Source organism: Staurois parvus, unplaced genomic scaffold (assembly GCF_062004578.1).
Source record: "Staurois parvus isolate SC_StPar_1 unplaced genomic scaffold, SC_StPar_1.0 ptg000192l, whole genome shotgun sequence".
NCBI lineage: Eukaryota > Metazoa > Chordata > Amphibia > Anura > Ranidae > Staurois > Staurois parvus.
In genome coordinates, this window is record NW_028317988.1 from 10,609,379 (window position 1) to 10,634,502 (window position 25,124).

The 25,124-nt window shown below is 41.3% G+C and overlaps 1 protein-coding gene across 1 annotated transcript in view; it reads right to left on the reverse strand.

The window, feature by feature from the left end:
- THADA (THADA armadillo repeat containing) overlaps window positions 1-25,124 on the reverse strand; it is an 870,089-nt gene that overhangs the window by 162,822 nt on the left and 682,143 nt on the right. The window contains exons 34-35 of the mRNA XM_089677843.1: window positions 12,264-12,336; window positions 3,381-3,525 (exon numbers count right to left, since the gene is read on the reverse strand). Coding sequence (XP_089533969.1) covers window positions 3,381-3,525; window positions 12,264-12,336 — 218 coding nt within the window. The remainder of the gene's footprint in view (window positions 1-3,380; window positions 3,526-12,263; window positions 12,337-25,124) is intronic.

Below are 25,124 nucleotides of genomic sequence, written 5' to 3' on the forward strand. Positions count from 1 at the left end.
TTTCCAGCAGTCAGTTTCCATTGTTCAGAAGTGTCCCGTGTACATGGGGCCTTAAATACATGTAGATGAATGTATTGTTATAGCAGCTAATTTATTACCTTACAAAGAAAATGATAAATTTTCCCTAAATTCTGATTAAAGTGAAAGTAGCAGAATAAAATGGAAAACAAAAACACGGTTTTAATAAATGCCCCCCACTGTAGAAGCACACACAGGAGAAAATGTATAAATTCTATCGCACAGCAGGGCATTGCTAAACAGGTGAGACAAATCTGCTATAAAGTTGCAGCTTGATTCATAAATTCCTCCCTCTGCTGCCTCAAAGAGGTACTGCAGCAGAATAAATCTTGCCCTGACCGCTTCTAAACTGTGAGTCAGTTTGGAGTGAAAATCTGTCTCATATTCAGTACTAGATCAATCTTAGACCTTTGCAAATTTGTCTCTGTTGGCTGTCAGGATTACAGATGCAGGGGTCAAAAATATAAAAAAAAACCCAGTTGCGTTTTTGGTTATATAGACTTCAATGGAAATGCCGCAGAAAAGCATGTAGTGTGTTTTTGATGCGTTGTGTTTTATTCTGGCCAGAAATACCCATCAAAAACGTGTAAAAAATGCATGCGCAAAAACGGATGTGAACGAGTGGCTGATAAAACCTTTTCTGGCTCTGGAATATGAAAAATAGACAGTTCTCTGACTTTTGCCATTATGATGGAAGACTTGGGGGAACCCAGAGAGAAGCAATGATGTTGTGCAACTAGCACGCCGCAGCAAATGGTGGTGGTGGTAACACTGCGCTAACAGTAGGAGGGGCTTAAAGAGGCATGGTTAAAAAGAACCTATTCATTCTTGCACATATCAGTCAAAAGTAACAAATATATGCCGCACTCCAACGCTTAGCTCTTCTTTCTGTTTAGTTTGTCAAAAAAAAGACTGCATACATTGATGTTCCAGTAGAAACCAACCTTCCTCGAAGATTCTCACCACTGCTGGGCTGCTCACTATCCAGAAGTGGTTAAACGGGTCATGGAAGGTTGGTTTCAGGTGCAGACATCAATGCATGTAGTCTTTTTCTTGACAAACTAAACACAGAAAGTAGAGCTAAGTATTGGAGTGCAGCTTATATTTGTTACTTTTGAATCAGAGTGGAGACAGGCTTTGGTAGCCAGCACCCCAGTTGTCCTTGTTGGATGAAAGGAGCAAGTCTGGAGCAGAGCCATGGGGTTTGGGTATGTTTTTACTCTCACACATATGTCGCAGCCTTTGTACCCACAAAATATGGTGTTTGCAATGTATAATATAGCATATAGAGTGCAGGGGTCAGAAGAATGTAGTGTACAGCTCAGCATACAAAGGGCAGGGGTCAGGATGACATAATGTCCAGTGGTCAGGAGTATGTAATGTACAGCATGCAGGGGTCAGAAGTATGTAACACACAAAGTGCAGGGGCGGGTAGTATATACCACAGAGTGCAGGGATTGGGGTATGTAACAAACATAGTGCAGGGGTCAGTAGTAAGTGATGAGCAGATTGCAGAGGTCAGTAGTATGTAATATACAAAGTGCAAGTGACAGTAGTATATGAGGTGAGCGCATAATAAGATCATTATTCAAGTCACTGGGAATTGGAGTTCACATCACCTGGGATTTTTCACAAGTATCACCAGAGACTGATTTATTTATCACTCATTTATCATCAATCATGTTTATATTTTTTGTGCACATTGAATATTGACTGTTATTTTCAGTGTATTATCACTTTATGGGTGCACTTCATTGTTTATATATATATTGTGTTTACACATATATATGGATTTAATTTGAACAATTTTTATGATATTTAATTAATAACAATTAGGAGCGCGGCACCATTGTGATATTTGTTGAATTTTTATGCACATTGGATGAGTATGTGTTTGGTGCTGACGAACCTATCTTATAATTAATTGGTGGCTCACAAGATTTCTATTTCATTTCAAGTGACAGTAGTATGCAACATAGAGTGCAGGGGTAAGTAGTACCTAATGCACACGTGAGCAGCTCAGTAGTATGTAAAACACAGAGTGAAGGGGTCAAGAGTATGTAATGTACGAAGTACAAGGGTCAGGAGTATGAAAGAATACAGAAGTATCCCTCTCCCAAGCACAAATCCCCCACCTCCGAGAAAATCCCTTCTCACCCCCCCAAAAAAACAAAACCCAACCCCAAGAAAATTCCTCATCACTACTGCCACCAAAATATTTCTTACCCTCAAAAAACTCCCTCACACCTCAGTCCGTAAAAGTTGCCGACATAACAAGCAAACAAACTCCCCTGCAGCACAAAGATCCTTCTAGGACAAACATCTATGCCCAACAAAAATTCTCCCTTCCACAAACAAAAAACTCCACCCAGCACCAAAATCCCTACTCCCAATTCCAAAAGCCCTACTCCCAATTCCAAAATCCCAACTCTCCAGCACAACAATCAATTTCTCCAGTACTCCCCAGACCTTATGCAGAGTGCTGCCCCTGCAGAATGAGGGACTATGAGTTCCCTTGGGTCTGCCGCTCTAATATGAGGTCTGAAGTGAAGTGGGGTACCTACTATGTACTGTATGTGGGAGTGCCTGCATAGCAGAGGGTGACATGGTCCACAGCTGGGCAGTATAGCAGGAAAGTCTAAGGGCACCATTGAGCTAGGGCAATGAGGAGGAAACCCGAGGCACATGCCCCCCAGTGCCCGGTGCTGGAAACACACATGATCTATGCCACCCTGTCCATGTATCAAAATGTCTCACAGCAGTTCAGAGAAGCTTACATATATGCAAACTTTTTTACATATGTTTATTCCAACTGTAGGTTTAGCTGTTGAGAGGTATTGTAAAGCAAAGCAGCATTTTCTAAAGTTTTGTAGAAAAAAAAAAAAGATATTACTGACCCTCAAGTCATTTCCCGCATACTGACAATTATTAAGCAATGCAGGGCTGTGGTTGTCGTTTCTGTAGCTCTAGAATGCGTCAGGTCAATGGACTGTGAAAGACAGATTCAAACTGCCGATAACAATAATAACACGTCCTAAAGTTCAGTGTTTTTAATGGTTGATTTGCTTATCGGCATGCAAATGGAGAAAGGGGCCCAGTGTCACTATTGCACTGATTTAGAACCTGTTGTTGGAATTCCCCTTTAACACACACAATTGTCATTTCCACGTGTGGGTGGAGGATGTGCTATTTCTGGAAAGCCTACATATAAATGGACTTCAAGCTTCTATTAAAGCTCACCCTGATGACCTTCATGAGGAGGGAAAACAGAGGAAGACATAACCGGCTGTACATTCCATTACAGGTCATGCAGCAGGTCCCTCCACAAAGAACTGCACCATCAACATACATTGTACTCTTACCCAGAACTGGCAGATGATTTGTCAGCAAATGTGGAGCAATATCGACTAAGATCTCAGCTGCTGCCAGTTTCACTTCAGTCTGGAGTTCATCTCCACAGCAGTGAACCATGAGTGTCACCCAATCCATCAACTCTGACTCAGTGGCCTGTGGAAGAAAGATCAGTGTCAGATGGGCCAGATGAGGCCTGCAGCTGTGAGTCAGCCTCATAAATCTGATATTTGTGTCAACATATATTGTTTGGAGGTTCATGATAAAAAGCAACACTTAACAAAAAGTCATCTTTCATGGCATTCATTTTTCAAAGTCTATATCTCATTAAAATGAGAATAAATGGATGTTGGGTACAGCTACCTCCACCACACCATGAGAAGTTCAGAAAGTATGCAGACTTTGAATGTATGTAAATCCAAAACCTATGACACCACTAAGTGTACAAAAATGCTGTTTTGTTAGCCCAATATAGGAAAATAGTAGCCAAGTGCATTTCTAGCAGAACAGCAATTTACAAAAAGAACATTGGGGAACTGGAGAAAGCACAGAGAAGGGCAACCAAACTGAAAAGAGGCATGGAGGAGCTCAGCTATGAGGAAAGATTAGAGGAACTGAATGTATTCTCTCTTGAGAAGAGGAGATTAAGGGGGGATATGATCTCCATGTATAATACATAAGGGGGGATATGATCTCCATGTATAATACATAAGGGGGGGATATGATCACCATGTATAATACATAAGGGGGGATATGATCACCATGTATAATACATAAGGGGGGATATGATCACCATGTATAATACATAAGGGGGATATGATCTCCATGTATAATACATAAGGGGGGATATGATCTCCATGTATAATACATAAGGGGGGATATGATCTCCATGTATAATATATAAGGGGGGATATGATCTCCATGTATAATACATAAGGGGGGATATGATCACCATGTATAATACATAAGGGGGGATATGATCACCATGTATAATACATAAGGGGGATATGATCTCCATGTATAATACATAAGGGGGATATGATCTCCATGTATAATACATAAGGGGGATATGATCTCCATGTATAATACATAAGGGGGGGATATGATCTCCATGTATAATACATAAGGGGGGATATGATCTCCATGTATAATACATAAGGGGGGATATGATCTCCATGTATAATACATAAGGGGGGATATGATCTCCATGTATAATACATAAGGGGGGATATGATCTCCATGTATAATACATAAGGGGGGATATGATCTCCATGTATAATACATAAGGGGGGGATATGATCTCCATGTATAATACATAAGGGGGGATATGATCTCCATGTATAAATACATCAGTGGTTCATATAGTGAACTCGGTGTAGAGTTATTCACCCTGAGGTCATCACAGAGGACAAGGGGGCACTCTTTACGTCTGGAGGAAAAGAGATTTAATCTTCAAACACGGAAAGGTTTCTTCACAGTAAGAGCTGTGAGAATGTGAAATAGACTCCCTCAAGAGTTGGTTTTGGCCAGCTCAGTGGATTGCTTCAAAAAAGTTCTGGATTCTTTCTTAGATACACAGAATATAACTGGATACTAACATTTATAGGATTTTTTTTTGCCTTCCTCTGGATCAACTGTGGGTATAGGATTATAACTTTTCTTTTTTTTTTTTTTTATGGTTGAACTGGATGGTCTTTTTTCAGCCAGACTAACTATATGGTTACACAGCACACTTGCTCACACTCTCATAAACTTTAAAGTAACACACCACATGCAGTCCGATGCATTTTTTCTCTGCATCAAAAACACATTGATAGTAGGTTACATGGTTTCCAATGACATACAGTAGTTCACAGCAGTGTGGTCAGTTCCAGAAGAAAAAGTAGATCATGCTGCACTGAACTGTACTGAAACGCAGTAAATGCATAAAAAAACACACCGAAATGCACCAAAAACCCACCGGAATGCGTATGTCAAGATTTAAGTTGAAGAAAAAGAGAGGGGGAAAAAATGAAATGGAACGCATCAAAAACACGCATACAGAAAACGCATCTGGACCACATTTCTATGGTGTTTTTCTTTTTAAAAGAACAAAAATGTTCTACTTACCAGCTGTGTGCACAGAGCAGCCCCGATCCTCCTCTTTTCAGAGTCCCCCGTTGGTGCACCTGGCCCCTCCCTCAAGCTGCTTACTATGGGGGCACCCAAGCAGGCTTGCTCTGAAGCCACTGCTATGCATATCCATTCACACACAGAGCCGTGGCTCGGCCCCGTCCCTCCTCATTGGCTCCTTGAGCAAATGTTTCCTGCTGTTGTCTCAGCCAATGAGGGAGAGTATCCAGAGAGCCGAGGCTCTCGTGCACATCGCTGACTTGTGATGGGGTTCAGGTAAGTATTGGGGGGGGGGCTGTGGAATCACTGCGGCACACAGAAGTTTTTTTTACCTTCATGCATAGAGTGCATAAAGGTAAAAAAAACTTTAGGCTTTTACAACCACTTTAAAGCAGAGTTCCAGTTAGTTTTGTGTTTATTAAAAGTCAGCAGTTACAAAAACTGTAGCTGCTGACTTAATAAACACACACTCCCCTGTCCCAGAGTCCAGCGATGTGCTCACCCACACCGTCCCTTCTCTGCCTCTTCTCTCTCCGGCGCCTGCATCACAACTGTGTGCACCAGGCTGTGCCAGCTTCTGATTGGTCCCGCAGTCTTCTGGGACCTGTGAAGATTCCCAGGAGACTGCGGGAGGAAGGAGGGGGCAGAACGTCCGTCTTACTTCGCCGCGGCGAACTGAGCCAGAAGTGGGAGCGGGTGTAGCAATTGTACATACAAATATGGATGCGAACATCCATTTTGGTAAAGACCTTCCATCTTGTATCATTTCTCACTCCAAATCAGCCCCCCCTCTCTGTTGAGTGACACGTGGTCCTTGTGTGCTGGGTTCAGGAGTGCCCAGGACACAGCTGGATATCCTTCATGGTTGTAAACCCAATTAGCTGATTCCAGTGTGTCTGGCAAACTCTTGCTCTGAAGCTGATCATAAAGCTATAAACTCGTCAGTCACTGGACTTCAAACGCATTCCGAAATAGCAGTAAAACCTGCATCCCATTTGAAAACACTTTTTCATACAATTTCATAATTTCTCGTTGGTAATACATGCCATAAAACAAGACATATATTCAGAGAGGTCATTTTAATACAAGTCACCTGATACCTTACACCCCTAGATAATGTCTACCCGAGTGCAGAAAGCGATATCTCCTTAACCATCACAGCCAGATATGTCATATGTGATGTCTGGAAGTTCACAATATCGTTCTGCATATTATCCTGCCAGTGGATAGGATGCTACATGTACCTAGGGAAGGTTATTGACCTTGGTATAACTTGGGAGGGATTTTGGTTTTAGCCTGGGTCTCCGCCTAAACCCCCCCTCCCCAAATGAGGCGATTGGCCCTTGGCTTCAGTAGACGCCCCCTGCTGGAGGACTCCAAAATAGGCTGTCAGGCCCGGAGAAGTAAGATGAAGAGATCTCCCTTTTAACATCAGGAACCAACTTTGGGAGAAAAGGCACCCTTTTGTTCAGGACCCTTGAATCTGCTTAAACCAAGGCTGACGGCAAGTATTCTACCTCCCTCAACTTCTTTCTGTTATCTCTCTGCTGTGTTTCTGCTCTCTGTGTTTATATATATATATATATATATATATGCTACATTTTTTTTCTGTAAATATTTTATTTGTACCATTTTGACCTTTTTAGTAATAAATCCTATTATCTGAAAAGTGTTGAACTGTTTCTAAAGCTCTTTAATGCAAACTAAGAATCCCTGTCTCTGAAGAGCGCTACTATGTGTTTTGAAACTTCTGCATACATCTGCCTGCTGTGACAGTGTGTATACAGACGCTTATTCAAACATCATAGTGTTACTGCTAAGATTGCCGAGTTTCCTCCTACTCTGTACAAAAAGGCGGTGGTGGCAGTGTGAAGGGTTAATTGCGTAATTAACCTGACCCAGTAACAATCGCTCTCAGGCTGCGGTACATAGATTGTGGTCCATTAGCTGGAAAATCTTTGTGCAGGGTGCAGCTGAGTGCGGCATTGTTACGCATGTGACAGCTGGGTTTTAGATTGGCTAGTCCTTTAGTCACGAATTGGAGAGATGGGCTGGGGGTCCGTCACAGCAGGTACCTGTCAAAATCAGGTACCCGCTCCCCCTCCCAAAAGGTGCCAAATATGGCAGTGGAGGGGGGGAGGAGACAAACAAGCGGATCTTCCACTTTTGAGTGGAGCTCCACCTGAAGGACCAGTTCACACCACAAAAATGCATTCTAGATGTGCTTTTATTTACAGTTCACACCACACTCTGTTTTGGTGCGTTTTGCTGTGTTCCAGGACAGTTCTGTGCAATAAAAATGTGCTACTTTTTTCTGCACTAGAACTGACTGCACTGGTGTGAACCAGGGCCATTGGAATACATGGGAAACACTGTACATGCATTTTTGATGCAGAAAAAAAAAAAACTGGGCTGCATCTAGTGTGAACAAGCTCAGTCTTCCAGCTGATGGCTACAAATATATTCTTATGGTGGAGTTACAATTTAATTGTCTAAACCAAAGCAGAAGCGTTGCAATCAGTGACACAAATAAGAAGAGTAAAGCTCCGGGAGAATGACGCACATCACCTTCACTTGTATGTGCTTTATAGGGTTTCCAGGAGGCCATCTTCACTGAAATCATAATTACAAGTAAATCAAATGATTCGGCGAAACAAATCAGAACAGCAAAGAGAAAAGACCCTGAAACCACACAGGGGAGATTATCTATAGACACATTCGGAAATGTTCATCAGGTGTCACAATGCCTGGTCTTTTTTTTTTCTGGTCTTTTTTTTCAACCATACTAACTATATAATTATGTAACTGCTAAAGCTCCAGAAAGTACTGTGGCGTCATCAGACTGATGTAGGTTTTTTTATGTGTGTAAAAACCACAGCTGTTCTTCCAAATAACATGCTTTATACACCGATCAGCCATAACATTATGACCACTGACAGGTAAAGTGAATAACATTGATTACAATGGCACATGAAAGTGGGTGGGGCATATTAGGCAGTAAGTGAACATGTTGTCCCTGAAGTTAAAGTGTTGAAAGCAGAAAAATGGTCAAGGTTACCCACTTAAGCTCCAGAAAATGTTACCCCCTTCATGACCAGGCCATTTTTTGTTATTTAGCACTGCGTTACTTTAATTGGTAATTGCATGGTCATGCAACGCTGTCCCCAAATGAAATTATTATTATTATTTCAGGTACTTATATAGTGCGGTCAATTTACGCAGCGCTTTACATATATATTATACATTCACATCAGTCCCTAACCCTCAAGGGGTGTACAATCTAAGGTCCCTAACTTACATTCACATACTAGGGCAATTTAGACAGGAACCCATCAACCTACCAGCATGTCTTTTGGTGTATGGGAGGAAACCGGAGTACCCGGAGGAAACCCACGCAGGACAGGGAGAACATGCAAACTCCAGGCAGGTGGTGCCGTGCGATTCAAACCAACGACCCTAGTACTGCCAGGCGGAAGTGCTAACCATTTAGCCACTGTGCTGCCCAAATTGATATTTTTCACAGCAATATAAACTTCTTTTGGTGGGTTTTTAGTTTGTATTATATAAATTTAAAAAAAAAACTAAAAAGTTTGAAAAAAAAACTTTTTACTTTCTGCTATAAAACATATCCAATAAAACATCTAAAAAAAAAAAATCTAATTTCTTCATAAATTTAGGCCTAAATGTATTCTGCTACATACAAAGAAAACTCACCCAAGCTCTATTGCCAATTGGAGAAATGTGAGTGGGGGGCTGGTGCTCAGGCTGACCTTTCAATCCAAAATACGTAGCAAAATAGCCGGCAATTCATTTCTTAATCAAAATGTCTTTATTAGCACACAGTAGAAGATATAAAATCCATGAAACTGACGCGTTTCGGAAACAGCCTTTTGCAAAGCAAATAAATGTATTCTGCTACATGTCTTTGGATAAAAAAAAAATTGGTTTGCGTGAAAGTTTTAGCGTCTACAAACTATGATTGATATATATATATATATGATTTTTTTTTTCTACTAGTATTGGCAGTGATCAGCGACTTATAGTGGAACTGTGATTTGCGGCAGGCAATCTGACACTAACTGACACTTTGTGGGAATTGACTAAATGACACTGACATCTCCAGTGACACCAAGCCCTGGTTCACGCCGATTGCGATTTCAAAGTGGTGCGATTTGGTCCCATTAAAAGCCTGACTTCAAAGTACAGCTGATATAGACACAGGTGGGATTTCAGTGTCATTTAGGTTTTAGTCTATGAGAGTTAAATTGCACTGAAGTGGTGAAAAAGTAATGCAGGAGCATTTTTCAAATTACGCCACTTAAAATGCCATAGAAATACATTACAGGTGATATTTGTAAATCGCATGTCGCACCTGAAGTCTCGGTAGTGTGAACCAGGGATTAGCCCCATTCACACCAATGCGATTTGACAGTTCAAAATCACATGACCAGGGGCGGACTGACCATTTGGAAACTTGGGCACTGCCCGAGGGCCCGGGGTCAGTAGGGAGCCCCATGAGATGCCCCTGGTACCTTTTTCATAGGCTTTTTTGAGTTTGGGCAAGGACACAATGGGCCCCATGATCCCCTATTGCCCGGGGGCCCCATGAGTTGTCAGTCCGCCCCTGCACATGACAAGTCACACCCTATTTGTGCCTATGGAACTGTTCATATCAGTGCAACTCCGATTTGCACACATTTTGAAAAAGGTTCCTGCACTATTTTTGTGATTTCATGTGCAACTTGCATTGACATCTGTGCATCGAGTCCCACACATGTAGGAAAGCCGCGCATGAAATTGCACTGACTGGCAGCTTTGAAATTGCGCTACTTCAAATGAAGTAGCACAATTTCAAAGCTGCTTTCAGTGTGAACCAGGGCTAATATAGTGATCAGTGCCAATACTATACACTGTCACTGTACTAATGATACTGGCTAGGATGGGGTTAACATCTAGGGGCAATCAAAGGGTGAGCTTGCCTAACAAATGTAAAGTATGTAATGTGTGCTGCGTTTACTAAAGGATGTGACTCATTTTTTTTTCACCCCCTGCTTCACAGAGAGAAAAGAAGCCACATTGCTTGCACTCGCAGAGAGCCCTGTACTGTCTGCCAACACAGAGCTCTCTTCAGTCATTCACTCAGCCAATCAGCAGATCCTCACGATAAATCATTGGCCAGGACCCGCTGATTGGCTCATGCTGTAGAATATAACAGCACAGCCAGGGCAGCAGGTCTGCGCCCCTACCAGGAAATGCTGATCAAATACAAGATCCGGCAAAGTGGGGCCACTCTGTAGGCGCAGATCTACAGTGAGCAATCCGGAAGCAATTAAGGATGTGAGTGACTTGGACAAGGACCAAATTGTAATGGTCAGAGCAACTCCAGAACTGCAGCTCTTATGGGATGTTTGTGGTCTGCAGAACTCAGGACTGACCAAAAGTGGTCCAAAGAAGGAAAACCAGTGACAGGGCCATGGGTAGCCAAGACTCGTTGATGCACATGAGGAACGAAGGGTGTCCCTTGTAGTCCCATCCAATAGAAGAGCTACTGTAGCTCAAATTCTTAGAAAATGAAAGCTGGTTCCAATAGAAAGGTGTCAGAGCACACAATGCACAATGTCATAGACCAGTCATGGCGCCCATGCTGACCCATGTCCACAGAGAAAATCACCTACAATGGGCACATGGGCATCAAAACTTGACAACGGATCAATGGAAAAAGGTGTTGACTCGGCCCCCAGATTCTATTTTCAATAGAAAAGCAAGTCTGATCCACGGAGGCTCCACTTTGGAACTCACAGGACTTAAAGGATCTGCTACTGATGGCTTGGTGCCAGATACCACAACATACCCTCAGAGGTGTATTGGAGTCCACACCGCAATGGGTCTGTTTGGTGGCAATAGGGGGACCCTCTATATTAGGAGGGTGGTCATAATGTTATGGCTGATTAGTGCACATGTTCAACATAAAAAAGTAATCTGTGGGCTGGATGGTATACACCCCTAAAAACGTCCTGGATGCTGGAAGATTTATCTGTGTTCAAATACAATATAACACCAAATGCAACTGTACAATTAAAAAAAAAAAAACACCAAGTCAGTGGATGGGCAGGCAAGAGATTTCGGCTTCACTCACTGGAGCCTCCTTGGGTGTTTACATAAAACTGTGTTCGGTCTAGAAGCCCTATGACAGGTCTGTTTAATGGCTCCAGTACATAAAACAAAAATGATCATAGCTAATTGTAAGGCCTCATGCACACAGATGATTAGAAGCTCAAAAATGCTCAAGCATAAGATGTCTGGTACTTTCCCAAACTAGGGAATACAAAAGAAGTGTGCACAGCCGGGCATACAAGAGAATGGCTATATCTGGATGCTCCTGTGCATCAGTGTTTGCCCGTGTGTGTGTATAACGTATTTCCTGAAGGGACAAATTTCATATGCAAGGAAATACGCTGTACACGTGGGTATCCATCCATGAACAGGAGCATTGGTGTTTACATACGCACAGCCACATGCAGCCATTCACTTGCATGGCCAGCTGTGCGCACAACCTGCGGCTCCCCGAGTGCGGGAAAGCACCAGGAATTTTACACTTGAACATTTTTGAGCCTCTAAACGTCCCTCTGCAGAAGAGCAACACAGCTGGAATGCTCCCTGGTCAGCACTGGATCATAGAGCTAACTTATAAATGCCGGCAATGATGGCTTACAATAGATTGACATACAGATGGAAAATCGAGAGACACCTGCTGCACGGTAATGTTCCAGGCTTTACCTTACCTCCTCATCCTTCCCAGCAAGACCGATGACCAATCGAGAGGAGAGTTTTAACGCTGAGCTCTGGATTTCCACACTGGAAAATACAAAGAAAAGAAAATTATGTATTTTAAAGGGAAAAAGTGATAGTATTTTCCAAAGGCTGGAGAATGTCAGAACCATAGATGGCCTCCTGACCAAGGAGTCACAGTAGATATTTCAGCTCTGTGTGGTTACTAGTTAGCTGAATCACATTCTGGCTTCCTGCATCCTTCCATTATTCTAAAGGCTGGACATGCCTGCCAAAATTCTCACACTTACCCAATTGTGCTACTAGATACTACTAATCACCCCTAATAAATTAATCACAGGACCCTGCATTATTTAATTAATCTGCTGATCGCTGGTGCAAAGCTTTAGGGCAGGGTTTCTCAACCAGGGTTCCTCCAGAGGTTGCTAGGGGTTCCTTGAGCAATAAGCAATTTCTGCCTCTCAGATAAGTTCTCACTGACACCACTGATCTTTTTAGCTAAGGGGGTAATTCTTCCCAGTAACCAAAAGTATAAGGAGCATTATTCCCATTGATCATCACATCGAGGTATCATGAGTTGTAGATATAATACTTTTTAGCAGAGGTTCCCTGAGACTTGAAACTTATCTTACCGGTTCCTCTGTCTGGAACAGGTTGAGAAAGACTGCTTTAAAGTCTCCAGAAACAAAAAATTATAAATGCAAATTTTTATACCTGCATAAATATATGCATTTATTATTTTTTGTTAAAATGTGAACATATCCTTTAAACTAAAGTGTACCATCCATTTACTAGGTCACACCTTCAGTAGCACACCCAAATAACATGAATAATAGCACCACAATCAACCCATCCCCGCATGCCAGGGTGCTAGGGGTAACCCTGGATTCTGAACTATCCTTTCAGGCCCACATTCAATCCCTGTCCAAATCATGCCACCTCAACATCTCCAGAATACGCCCCTTTTTAACCAATGACACCACAAAGCTCCTAATTCACTCTTAGTTATCTCTTGCCTCGATTACTGCAACTCCCTCCTCATTGGCTTATCTTTACATAGACTATCGCCCCTCCAGTCCATCATGAATACTGCTGCCAGGCTCATCCACTCATCCACCTTGCCAACCGTTCAGTGTCTGCTACCCCTCTTTGCCAATCCCTCCATAGGCAAGTGCCCAACGAATAAAATTCTAAATATTAACAACAACTTACAAAGCCATCCACAACTCTGCCCCCAGCAACATCACCAACCTGGTCTCAAAATATCAACCAAACTGCTCTCTTCGATCCTCCCAAGACCTTCTGCTCTCTAGTTCCCATGTCACCTCCTCCCATGCTCACCTCCAGGACTTCTCCCATCATATGGAACTCCCTACCCCAAACTGTTCAGCTATCTCCTAATCTATCCACCTCTAGACAATCCCTTCTCTTTAAAGAAGCCTATCCTGCTTCTAACTAGTAAACTGCCTTTTATTTCCTCCATCAGATCATCCCCCCCACAGCAATTACCTTTTGTATCACTCAACCCTTCCTCCTAGATTGTAAGCTCTAATGAGCAGGGCCTGCTGTTTCCTTTTGTATCAAATTGTATTGTAACTGTAATGTCTACCTTCATTTTGTAAAGCGCTGCGCAAACTGCTGGCGCTATATAAATCCTGAAAAATAATAATAATTATGAAAAAAGAACTTTACAATCTAAGAGAGAACAGAAACTTACAGCTGGTAACTGGTGGTTGGAAGCATAGACTACCAAAATCAGTATGTTGGTTTTCAGCTTCTGAAAAGTTTCCTGCTTTTTTGACACCAGAAATTAAATATATATATATTTTTTTTTATACTCTATGTTATATTAATGTTACATCAAAAAAATTAAATCCACCCAAAAACTTTATGCGTCACATTTAAAAAAGAGTAAGACAATTACAGATTGTTAACCTCAACCCAACCTGTAAACAATGAAAAACCTCAAGCAAACCGCTCAACGTAACGGTTTCCCCGAACCTGACGTCTAACACTAACCTTAAAACTTGGGGGAAACTTATACTTTAATGGAAGTAAAAACAATATTATCACGTTGTAAAATTCTATCCAAAAAACATTAGGGGAGCTACGTATCTGAGCTGTTTTGTCCATTTGGTTTTTTCCATGATCTGCTTGGTCGACATTTCTGTCTGTAGTGAGCAGGCCAGACTATGCGGTCCCCATTTACAGATCTTTGCATGCATTAGCAATATGTTCAGGAGGTTGCCATCAAATAGAAAACCCATGGCAGGATGATTATATTTAAACGTTGGCGGTAAAGAACCGCTAATCCATATTGAATGGTAACACCTGAATACACCAACGGTGTAGACAGTTTTTTTTTTTATCAGTCACTCATTCATTAGGCTTCGCGTTTTAATGTATATTGAATAAGCTATTTTTGTCTGGCTCTGCCAGGGTTTACATATGGCCCATAGTATGTACAAGACGATTATGTCAGTATCCTGTACAACAAGGGGATAGAATGAAAGCTGCCAATGTAAAGAATACCATCATAGAGTATGAATGGGCTTAAAGTAATGTTCCTTGAAGTAACAGACCATTGGATGTAGAAAGCTTCAGTTCATTTCCTATGTGTCCTGCTCAGTCTGGCCTTGAAACCAGCAACTGAAATGAAAGGAAGCAATTCCAGTGATGTAACTGAAAGTTTAAAATCTATTCGAATGCTCATTTCGAACTTAGTATGTGCCTGCTGCTCAGTCTCATTGGCTTACATAATGTACCGTCCTTGGAGGCCACCATATGCTTAGAGGATAACAAATCAAATTTACTGTGTAAGTGGAAGAGGGTATGAATCCTATGCTGGTTTTCTACAGTTGTCTGCCCCAAACTGCAGAGTTTCCCCTCACTTTCTTATATCCTTGTTGTGTCTTACTGAATAAGACAGTAAGAGTTTCTAGTCTAGTTTTCTTAGGCCCCTTTCACACGGGCGTTAATTTTTTTTCATCAGTTCAGTCATGTTTTTTCCAAGAAAAAAATGGATCAGTTCACATCAGTTTTTCGTCAGTTTACATCTTTTATTCATCCGTTTCATCCATTAAATGGTCTAATGGATAATCCTACACTCATGTATGTGGTAATTGTCCTTATTTGTAAAAAATGCTCCTGGGTTGTAAGATAAAAATCTAGATACTGATAACTGATCTATACGTTTGGTAGCCTTAAAAAAAGAAAATTGACAGCTGGGGTTTTATCCTTTTACCTGCATTTCAATGGTTTATACAAATAAAGACAGCAACTGTGCTGAGATGTGTAGGACTTTTTTGATTCTCTTTGGATCCAGGCATCTTAATGAAAGGATGCAGTAACTTGAATGGGTGTGTACCTACCCATGCACCAGGAACCACTGGGGTAAAGCATCAATTTTACTCAACCCAATTAAAATTGCAAAAATTGTGCCATATGGTATACTGTAAATGCCAAATTGAGTGAGAAAATGCATAACTCAAGGATACAACTGGAGCTGGGCTTCAGGGCTAGATTAGGCCTTTTAGTGTCCTCAGTGGTTTAGAGCATAGAGCCAAAGCCCTTATACAGTCTGAATGGGATAGGTTTCTCCTCTATTATTAACAATCTTACTGTTTCTTTAGATGTGGACACTATGGGGTTTATTTACTAAAGCTGGAGAGTCCAAAATCAGACTCCCTTCTGCATAGAAACCAATCAGCTTCTAACCTCAGCTTGTTCAATGAAGCTTTGGCAATGAAACCTGGAAGCTGATTGGTTTCTATGCAGAAGTGAGTCTGATTTTGCACTCTCCAGCTTTAGTAAATAAACCCCTATAAGACCAGACATATGAACAAAAGGTGTGACACCTCCAGTTATATCCTTAGGTTATGCAGTTTATCACTTACTTATAGCCCAGTGGTAGGTAGGTTCCTGGTGCGTGGGTAGGTTGGCATAATTTGACATAGGACCATATAGTTTTTATTCATCTTAGGGAAAAGAACCATAAGAATACCATACATTATAAGCCCTTGAGACCGCCAACTGTGATTTTAACTCCTTCCTCTATAAGACTGAATAATGAAATGTGTAATTTTGATCAATAAATTCACTTTATCATGAATGATGAAAATATGAAATAGTGTTCCTAAAATATTTCATGGAAGATTGGTTCAAACATGCATGGGAGCCCTATGAAGGGTGCTAAATTCTACAGGTCGGGTGTGTTACTAATTTTGTACCTTGTTACATCTTCACATGTTTAATGCATTGCACATTATCTATATGGTAGTACAGCTCCTTTTGTATTGTTGGAAAACATTTTCATATAATCTGCGGCTCCCCTTTAAAAACTCAAAGAGCCTTCTGTTGACCTGACTTCCAATAGACTTACTGCTGGTCTTTTCACAACTAGCAAGTGTAAAAAATGACATTCAAGACCATTTGTATTGCCTTAAAAGTATTTAACACCTCATAGCTTTGCTTGAACAAGGAGGCTGTACAGTGCTGGGAACATAACAGGCTGTAACTTTGAATAGCTTTACCCATTGATAGAGCTCTGCAGACAGATGGCTGCCATGACAGCAGGTGCTTACAGTGGTGGCAATAAAGCAGACACTGCCTCATAAACACATCTACAGTCTGCTGGAAACTACAGTATACAACCTGTGCATGTCCGGTGAGCCATGAGAAATCCTTAGTCAACCAAGGAAATTTCCATTACCCTAGCTGGATATACAGTATATATATGTTTATATGTTAAGCTGTTTGAGTACTCCATATACTTGTAGGATAACAAACTGCTGTTCTTTGGAAAAAAATGGTCACAAGAAAGGAACCATTCTGAAAGATAGAGATTCATGCAAATTGAACCTGTAAAGTGCTGCACAAATTGTTGGTGCTATATAAAACAAAAAATAAGATTGATGCAATTTGTGATGAGATCTCCACTGTACAGATATCTCCCCCACCTAACATTCCATGTTCACCTGCACATTCAATACTTCCCTCTTTTAACCCGTTACCATAGAGGAGGTTGCTAAATTTGTTTCTAATGCTCACCTATTCACCTGTCCCTTGGACCCCATTCTTTCGCAACTACTATGGTCACCCTCTTGCTCAATCTTACACTTTCTAACGCACGTTTGCAATCTTTCCCTCTCTACTGCCATCTTCCCCAATCCTCTGAAATATGCACTTTTCACCTCTATATTTGATAAGCCCACCCCAGACCCCACCAATCTTACCAAACTAAAACCCATCTCTTTGAACTGGTTTACCTCCAAATTCCTTGAATGCCTAGTCTACAAGCGCCTGAGCTGCCACCTCACTGATAACAACCTTTTTGACCCTTGCAGTCTGGATTTTGCCTGCAACACTCCACAGAAATTGCTCTCCCATAAATATTGATTTACTAACTGCTAAAACCAATGGTCACTAAATTGTACTCTTACTCTTAGACTTTTATGCTCCCTACAGTTGACCACCCCCTCCTCCTCCTCAAAAAACTCTATTCCTTTGCATTCTGCGACTCTGCTCTTTGCTGGTTCTCCACTAACCACCACACCTTCAATGTCACTTACAACACTTCCTTTTCCACTGCTCTCTCTCTCTTTCTGTTGGGGTCCTCCAAGATTTTGTCCTCAGAATTCTTCTATTCTCTACACCTCCTCCCTTGGTCAGCTGATATCCTCTCTGGGCTTCCTAAAGCATTCCTATGCTGACAACACCAAAATCTATCTTTCCACCCTTCAGCTCACCCCATTAGTGTCCTTTTGCATGACTGTCTTACTAAGAGACATATCAGTATGGATGTTATATCACTTCCTCAAACGTAATCTTTCAAAAACAGAGATCACGCTTGCCAGGGTGCTAGGTTTAATAATGGTCTTAGAACTCACCTTTCGGCTTCACATCCAATCACTGTTCAAATCATGCTGCCTCAACCTCTGTATCATCTCCAAAATGCACTGCTACTACTACTTCACTTCCTAGTTATCTCTCACTTGACTATTGCAAATCCCTCCTCTTTGGTCTACTGTTACACAGGCTATCCCCCCTTCTATCATGAATGCTACTGCCAGACTCATCTGCTTCACCTACCATTCAGTATCCACTACCCTGCTCTGCCAGTCCCTCTATTGGATTCTGCTCTGTAACGAATAAGCCATCCACAACTCTGCCCCCAGCTACATCACTAGCCAACCAATTTGTTCTCTTTGGTCCTCCCAAGACCTCTTGCTCTCTAGCTCCCTTGTCCTCCCATGTTTGCCTCCAGGACTTCTCCAGAGCCTCTCCCATCCTTTGGAACTTCTTACCCAAATCTTTCCAACTGTCTCCTACTCTATCTGCCTTTAGGCGATCACTGAAAACCCATTTCTGCAGGGAGCCTTACCCTGCCTCTAACTAATATACTATATTTTACTCTCTACATCAGCACATCCCTAACAGTTATCTTTTGTATCACTTGACCCTCCCTTTTAGATTGTAAGTGCTGCTCAAACTGCTGGCAATATACAAATCCCTCTCTTAAAGCTGCAAGTCTTCAGGTAGAGAGACAGCAGGACATGCAAATGCAATAGAGGCTATTACCAGACGAGGTCTTGGTGCTGTCCGGCTCCAAACTGATTTAGCCAACGATGATACCATGATACCAAATAATTCTAAACAAAGTGAATGTATTTCATTACTTATATACTGCCAACATAATACGCAGTGATTTACAAATTAAATATAATCATTCATATCTGTCCTCGTCCAAAGGAGCTTACAAACTAACATCCATGCACCAGCCACAGAAGTGCACACAAATAATATATAGGATACACATACGCACACAATCTAGCGCAAATATTCCATTACACTGCCCAGGAAGTGCAGAGCAGTAAGTTCTATTTCACTGCTCATCTGAACTAGTCCTACATACTAAAAGGGCTGTGAAGAATTGAGCATTTTGATGAAAAGTGCAACTTTAGTTTGATTTATTCCCTGAGAACCACAAAGGACTTAGTGACATGAATGCAACTGAAAGGTAATCTCATCTGTTGCCACATTCCTTAAATTTGGGCCCTGCTGATTTTGCTAGTTCCCACAATTTATAGTTACATCATCTGGTAGCAGTTCATGTTTCTTTATTGATGAAAAAAAATTCTAGTTCAGTGTACTTATATTGAGGAATCTGAGATTTTGTGAACTTCCCTGGACTGGAATACTACGAGAGACCAGGAAGGTACAGCTGACCATCAGTGGCTGTCAGAATACTATAACAGTGGTTGCATTTGATTGGATGAAGCCATTGTATCGCTGACAAATTTCAACTGAAGGATTTTAGGTGGGGAGGGGGCTCCTGGAGCCACCCACTAAGCGAATTATATCTGGTTCATTAAGAACCGGCAGAAATTCAAACAGTGTATTGACAGCTTAGGGAGACAGGTGAAAATACCAGAGTGCAAACTGGTCTACCCTTGAATTGTCCTACACCTCAATTTAGCATAGTGTACCCAAAAACAACCTATCATGCTTTACATGTCAATCTCATTATTTTATTTTATTTATTTCAGGTACTTATATAGCACCGCCAATTTACGCAGCGCTTTACATATATATTGTACATTCACATCAGTCCCTAACCCTCAAGGGGTGTACAATCTAAGGTCCCTAACTTGCATTCATACACATACTAGGGCCAATTTAGACAGGAACCAATTCACCTACCAGCATGTCTTTGGAGTGTGGGAGGAAACCGGAGTACCCGGAGGAAACCCACACAGGCACAGGGAGAACATGCAAACTCCAGGCAGGAGGTGCCGTGGCTGGGATACGAACCAACGACCCTAGTACTGCCAGGTGGAAGTGCTAACCATTTAGCCACTGTGCTGCCCCTCATTAGACACAATTGCTTTATATTAATTTTTAAGTATGGGTTCACTTTAAAACGAACTGTCTATTTTTGCATATTTTTGTTCGGTGCCCCTTTAAATAATAAAATGAGTTCTCCCAGTGATTTTTCATGAGCAGACCTGGAAGCAGAGCTGTGCAACTCCATTCTCTATTTTCAAAGGCAATTAGCCATTTTAATCACAGCAGCAGCAAAGCTGAAAGGCACTAAATGTCTGCCAAGGGAGTGTTTACAGCTGGCTGCTCTGTCTGGTGTTTCTCCATGTCCACCAGGGTTGTCTAATAAATTGAATTGTGGGGAGATAAGAGCAGGTTTGTTTATCTTCCAATAGGCTTTAGCGGCAGGATTTAAATTGTAAAGAAAACATTTGACTTTCCAACCTGATCTCTTAAAGCCTACCATCATCAATATTTTTTTTTTTTTAGTTTTGATAGAGTGGGGAAGAGTTACAATTTCTGTCAGTTTTTTTTTCTATTATGCCATGTTGGGGGAATAGCTGGTGAAGCTATTGTAGTTGTGCAACTGCTGTGTGTAAAGGAGCAGAGGGAGTCGTAAACTGGCCATAGATGGGTCAAAATTTGTCTGGTTCAGCAGACTGGAGGAATTCTGATCTGTGTGTGATCATCCTCATTTTGTTCAATCAACATACAGTGCCTTGGAAAAGTATTCATACCCCTTGAAATTTTCCACATTTTGTCATGTTAAGTATTCATACCCAGAGCTACAATGGAATGGTTTAGATCAAAGCATATTCATGTGTTAGAATGGCCCTGTCAAAGTCCAGACCTAAATCCAATTGAGAATCTGTGGCAAACCTTGAAAATTGCTGTTCACAGACTTTCTCCATCCAATCTGACAGAGCTTGAGCTATTTTGCAAAGAAGAATGGGCACAAATGTCACTCTCTAGATGTGCAAAGCTGGTAGAGACATCCCCAAAAAGGCTTGCAGCTGTAATTGCAGCAAAAGGTGGTTCTACAAAGTATTGACTCTGGGGGGCTCAGTACAAATGCACGCCACACTTTTCACATATTTATTTAAAAAAAATTTGAAAACCATTTATCATTTTCCTTCCTCTTTACAATTATGTGTCACTTTGTGATGGTCTGACTCTATCACATAAAATCCCAATAAAATACATTTATGTTTTTGATTGTAACATGACAAAATGTGGAAAATTTCAAGGCGTATGAATACTTTTTCAAGGCACTGTATTGTCTCCCTCCACACATAGAAGAATCCCACCGCTGGGACATTGAATTTTGACAGTGGCACCTACAGATGTCAGAATACACTGATTGGTGGCTGTAGTTGATTGGCTGCAAATGGTGATCAAGAAAAGCTTTGCAGCAATGTCCCCTCAACAGAAATCAAAGGTTTGACTTTTGTCCAGAGGTCCCTGCTAAGCAAACAAATTTTGTCTGTTCACATTTCCATAATGAAAGCAGTGTCATTAACACACGGGTCATAAACAGAAGCTCCAAGAGCTAACAAGTCATCCTTTGCATCCTGCTAGTATGTTTCACCTTATGGCTTTTTTGGAGTGGTAAAAAAAGAAGCAACTCATCAGCAGGATGCATAGGGTTCTGCATTAGGATCTTTTGTTTGTGACCCTTATGTGTAGGATGCTACTTCTATTATAGAAGTAGGATTGGCCCTATGGACAAGATGGGGTTTATTTACTAAAGCTGGAGAGTCCAAAATCAGACTCCCTTCTGCATAGAAACCAATCAGCTTCTAACCTCAGCTTGTTCAATGAAGCTTTGGCAATGAAACCTGGAAGCTGATTGGTTTCTATGCAGAAGGGAGTCTGATTTTGGACTCTCCAGCTTTAGTAAATAAACCCCGATTTGTCTGCAAAGAAACTACTAAAGCTCACTTTGTTTCTACTACATCTGGAACGCAATAATTCCAGCAGCTGTTTCTGTTGTACAGACTATCTGCACTCATCTGGTCACATCTGTAGATGCATCCTTATATTCAGTATCGGGAGGCACATTTGCAAAATAAGACACCAATACAGTCCTTACAAAAATCTATATGAATATATATTGTATTATGGATCATTTTAGATGCACCTCAACATGCTTCCAAACAAGAGTTTTCTACAGTCTAACAGCAGTACCTTTGACTATCACTTTTGGTTGATGAATATTTCCTCCTGGTGTGGGTGTCTATAATCTGTATGGCTGTATAGACACATACTCCAAATACCTTTCTATACATTGAGCAATGTGCTCTTATGAGATGCCTATCTTATATAAACTGGGTCCTTGTTTGGAGTTGAAGTGTTTTTGAAACGTGACAATTCTTATATTGTTGCAAGCTAGCACATGTGGCTAAGATCATATGCTGAATTTATAGACTGTTTAAAGGAAGATGAGCAATCCAGATTTCACCTGCCAAGATCCACGTATTTCTATTATTTACAGCTTAAGCATGCATTAGCTGCACTGGGATCTTCCTGATATTGGCATTTATCTACTATCCCTATTTTCCATTTTTTTGAAAATGCAACTACTACTAAGGGACTCATTTCTCAATGGTATAGAATGCTCCTCACCACATACCTAGAGGACTACACATGGAAAGTAAAAGAAAAATGGGAGAGGGATGTTGGGTCATTAGAGGAAGGCCAAAGGGAAAGCGCCTTAAAGTCTGTCCATTTAAGTTCCCTAAATGTGCCCCTTTCATAATGGTATATTATATTGCAAGTTCACTAGACTCCCCTTAAAATGAACACCATGGGCCTTCTGGAGTCTCCTCTATGTAGTAGATGTCGCAGAGACTGGGGTACACATGCTCTGCCAGTGCCTGAAACTTCACAGGTATTGGACTACTGTCCTAAATATCGTAAACTAGATCTGCCCCTAGACCCAAAAACTTGCTTATGAGGTATGCTAGCTAGTCCCCAATTGACAAATCATTCCAAGGCAGCTATTGCTAGAACATTATTTTAATCCAGAAACCTTATACTGCATTATTGGAAGTCAGAACAACCACCGACACACCAGGAAGAGATTAAACATATGGGCCATATGCTACACTTAGAAAAGCTTATTTTCCAGCATAGAGGGTGCCCTGACAAATAATAGGGTGTGGAATAATTGGTTGGCTACACCTGGTTTATCTTCTATGGATCTTGTAATGGATAGACTTCTAGAACTGCTAAATGTTGGTAGTGTCTATAAATGGTTGGTATTATTGAGGGCGATGTAATGTTGTACTGCTACGTCTGTTTCTGTACCTTGCTGTCTTTTTACTAGGATGCACAAGCACTGTTATTGTTAATGTTCTATGCCTGTTATTTTGCTCTGGATGACTTTAAGAAGTTTTCAATAAATCTTACCTGATTTAAAAAAAAAAGAAAAAAGGAAGGCAACCGTTTAGTTGGGTTGCTGGACCTTAGGAAGCACTGAAGGATGCTATTCTGGAGGATCTTCTCTATAGGACGTCAAAGTTTACTGAATGTTTGAAGTACTCAATACACCAAGCAATGTGCTCCTATAAGGTGTTTATGATAAACATCTTATCACGTTTGAATGATTGCTTCTTGAATAGTTTTTGCATGCCAAATGAAGATTACAAATGCCGCTGTTTCGAGTACATTAATCATTCCTTGAAACACCAAGCAAGAGGCTCTTATGAAGTGTTGATAAGAGGTATTTCATCTGTATTTTCAGTTCAAATAACGTTCAACTTGTGCAATACCTCACATTGCAGAACCTGCACATGAATGGGCACACTCCTCTCTTCGCAACCTGCACTGTTAGAACATGTAGTACCTTAAAGCGGAGTTCTACTCGCAATGTAAAAAAATAAAAGTCAGCAGCTACAAAAACTGTAGCTGCTGACTTTTAAAAAAACAACCACTCACCTGTCCCTCGGTCCCGTGGTGTCCTCCCTGCAGCCCGTTTCACTGACTGTCCTGTGTTCCAGGCACCGGCATCTTCAGTGTGGGCACCCGGCTGTGACAGCTTGCGGCCTCAAAGCCAGGTGCCCACTGTCCATGCGCAAGTAGTGTTGAGCTTCCTGAAAGGCCCTGTCATCTTCTGGGATCTGTCACGTGTCCTACGGGGAGGGGGGGGGGGTGTTTGAGGACAACTTCCGCTTCTAAACACCTAGGCGATCACAGCGGAAGTGGGAGCGGGTACCTGTCAATTTCGGGTACCCGCTCCCCAAGATGCCAATCCTTAATGGGGAGCAGGGACCAATCTTTAAAGTGGAACTTCCCCTTTTGGGTGGAACGCCACTTTAAAGTGCAAAAGGGACACTTATAACATCTATCTGGCTATACTGCTATGTACTTTATTTTGTTTGGCATGGTCCTGGAGTCTATATTTCATTTTTTTTCAATCAGATAGTTTTTATCAAGCATTTTTCTTTAAACAATACAAGCACAATAACTCCTTTCCTCCTTATTGCACAGATTTCAACCACCCCCACTTCCTTTTAAGAACATTAAAGTCCTGTAAGACCATCAGCTTTTTCTTCTGTGTTTGCATGGTATACCATATATAGTATATTCATAGTGGCCCATGAGTAAGACCTGAAATGGGTCGATTCAGAGTACAAGGAGCATTACGTCACAGTAGGTGCAATCAAGATGAGAATCTTAATTCCCCATATACCGGATAAAGAGATATAAGTCAATCAGGCACTGCAGTTATGTAGACAGTTTAACCACCTGCCCTCCTGAGGATTTACCCCCCTTCCTGACCAGGCCATTTTTTGTGTTATGGCGCTACGTTACATTAACAGACAATTGCGTGGTCATGCAACACCGCACCCAAATTAAATTTATGTCCTTTTTTCCCATGAATTGAGCTTTCTTTCGGTGGTATTTGATCGCCTGTGCGGTTTTCATTTTTTTTTGCGCTATAAAAAAAAAAAAGACCGAAAATTTTGAAAAAAAAACAATTTTTTTTTTTACTTTTTGCTATTAAACATGTCCAGTAAAAAAAAATTAAA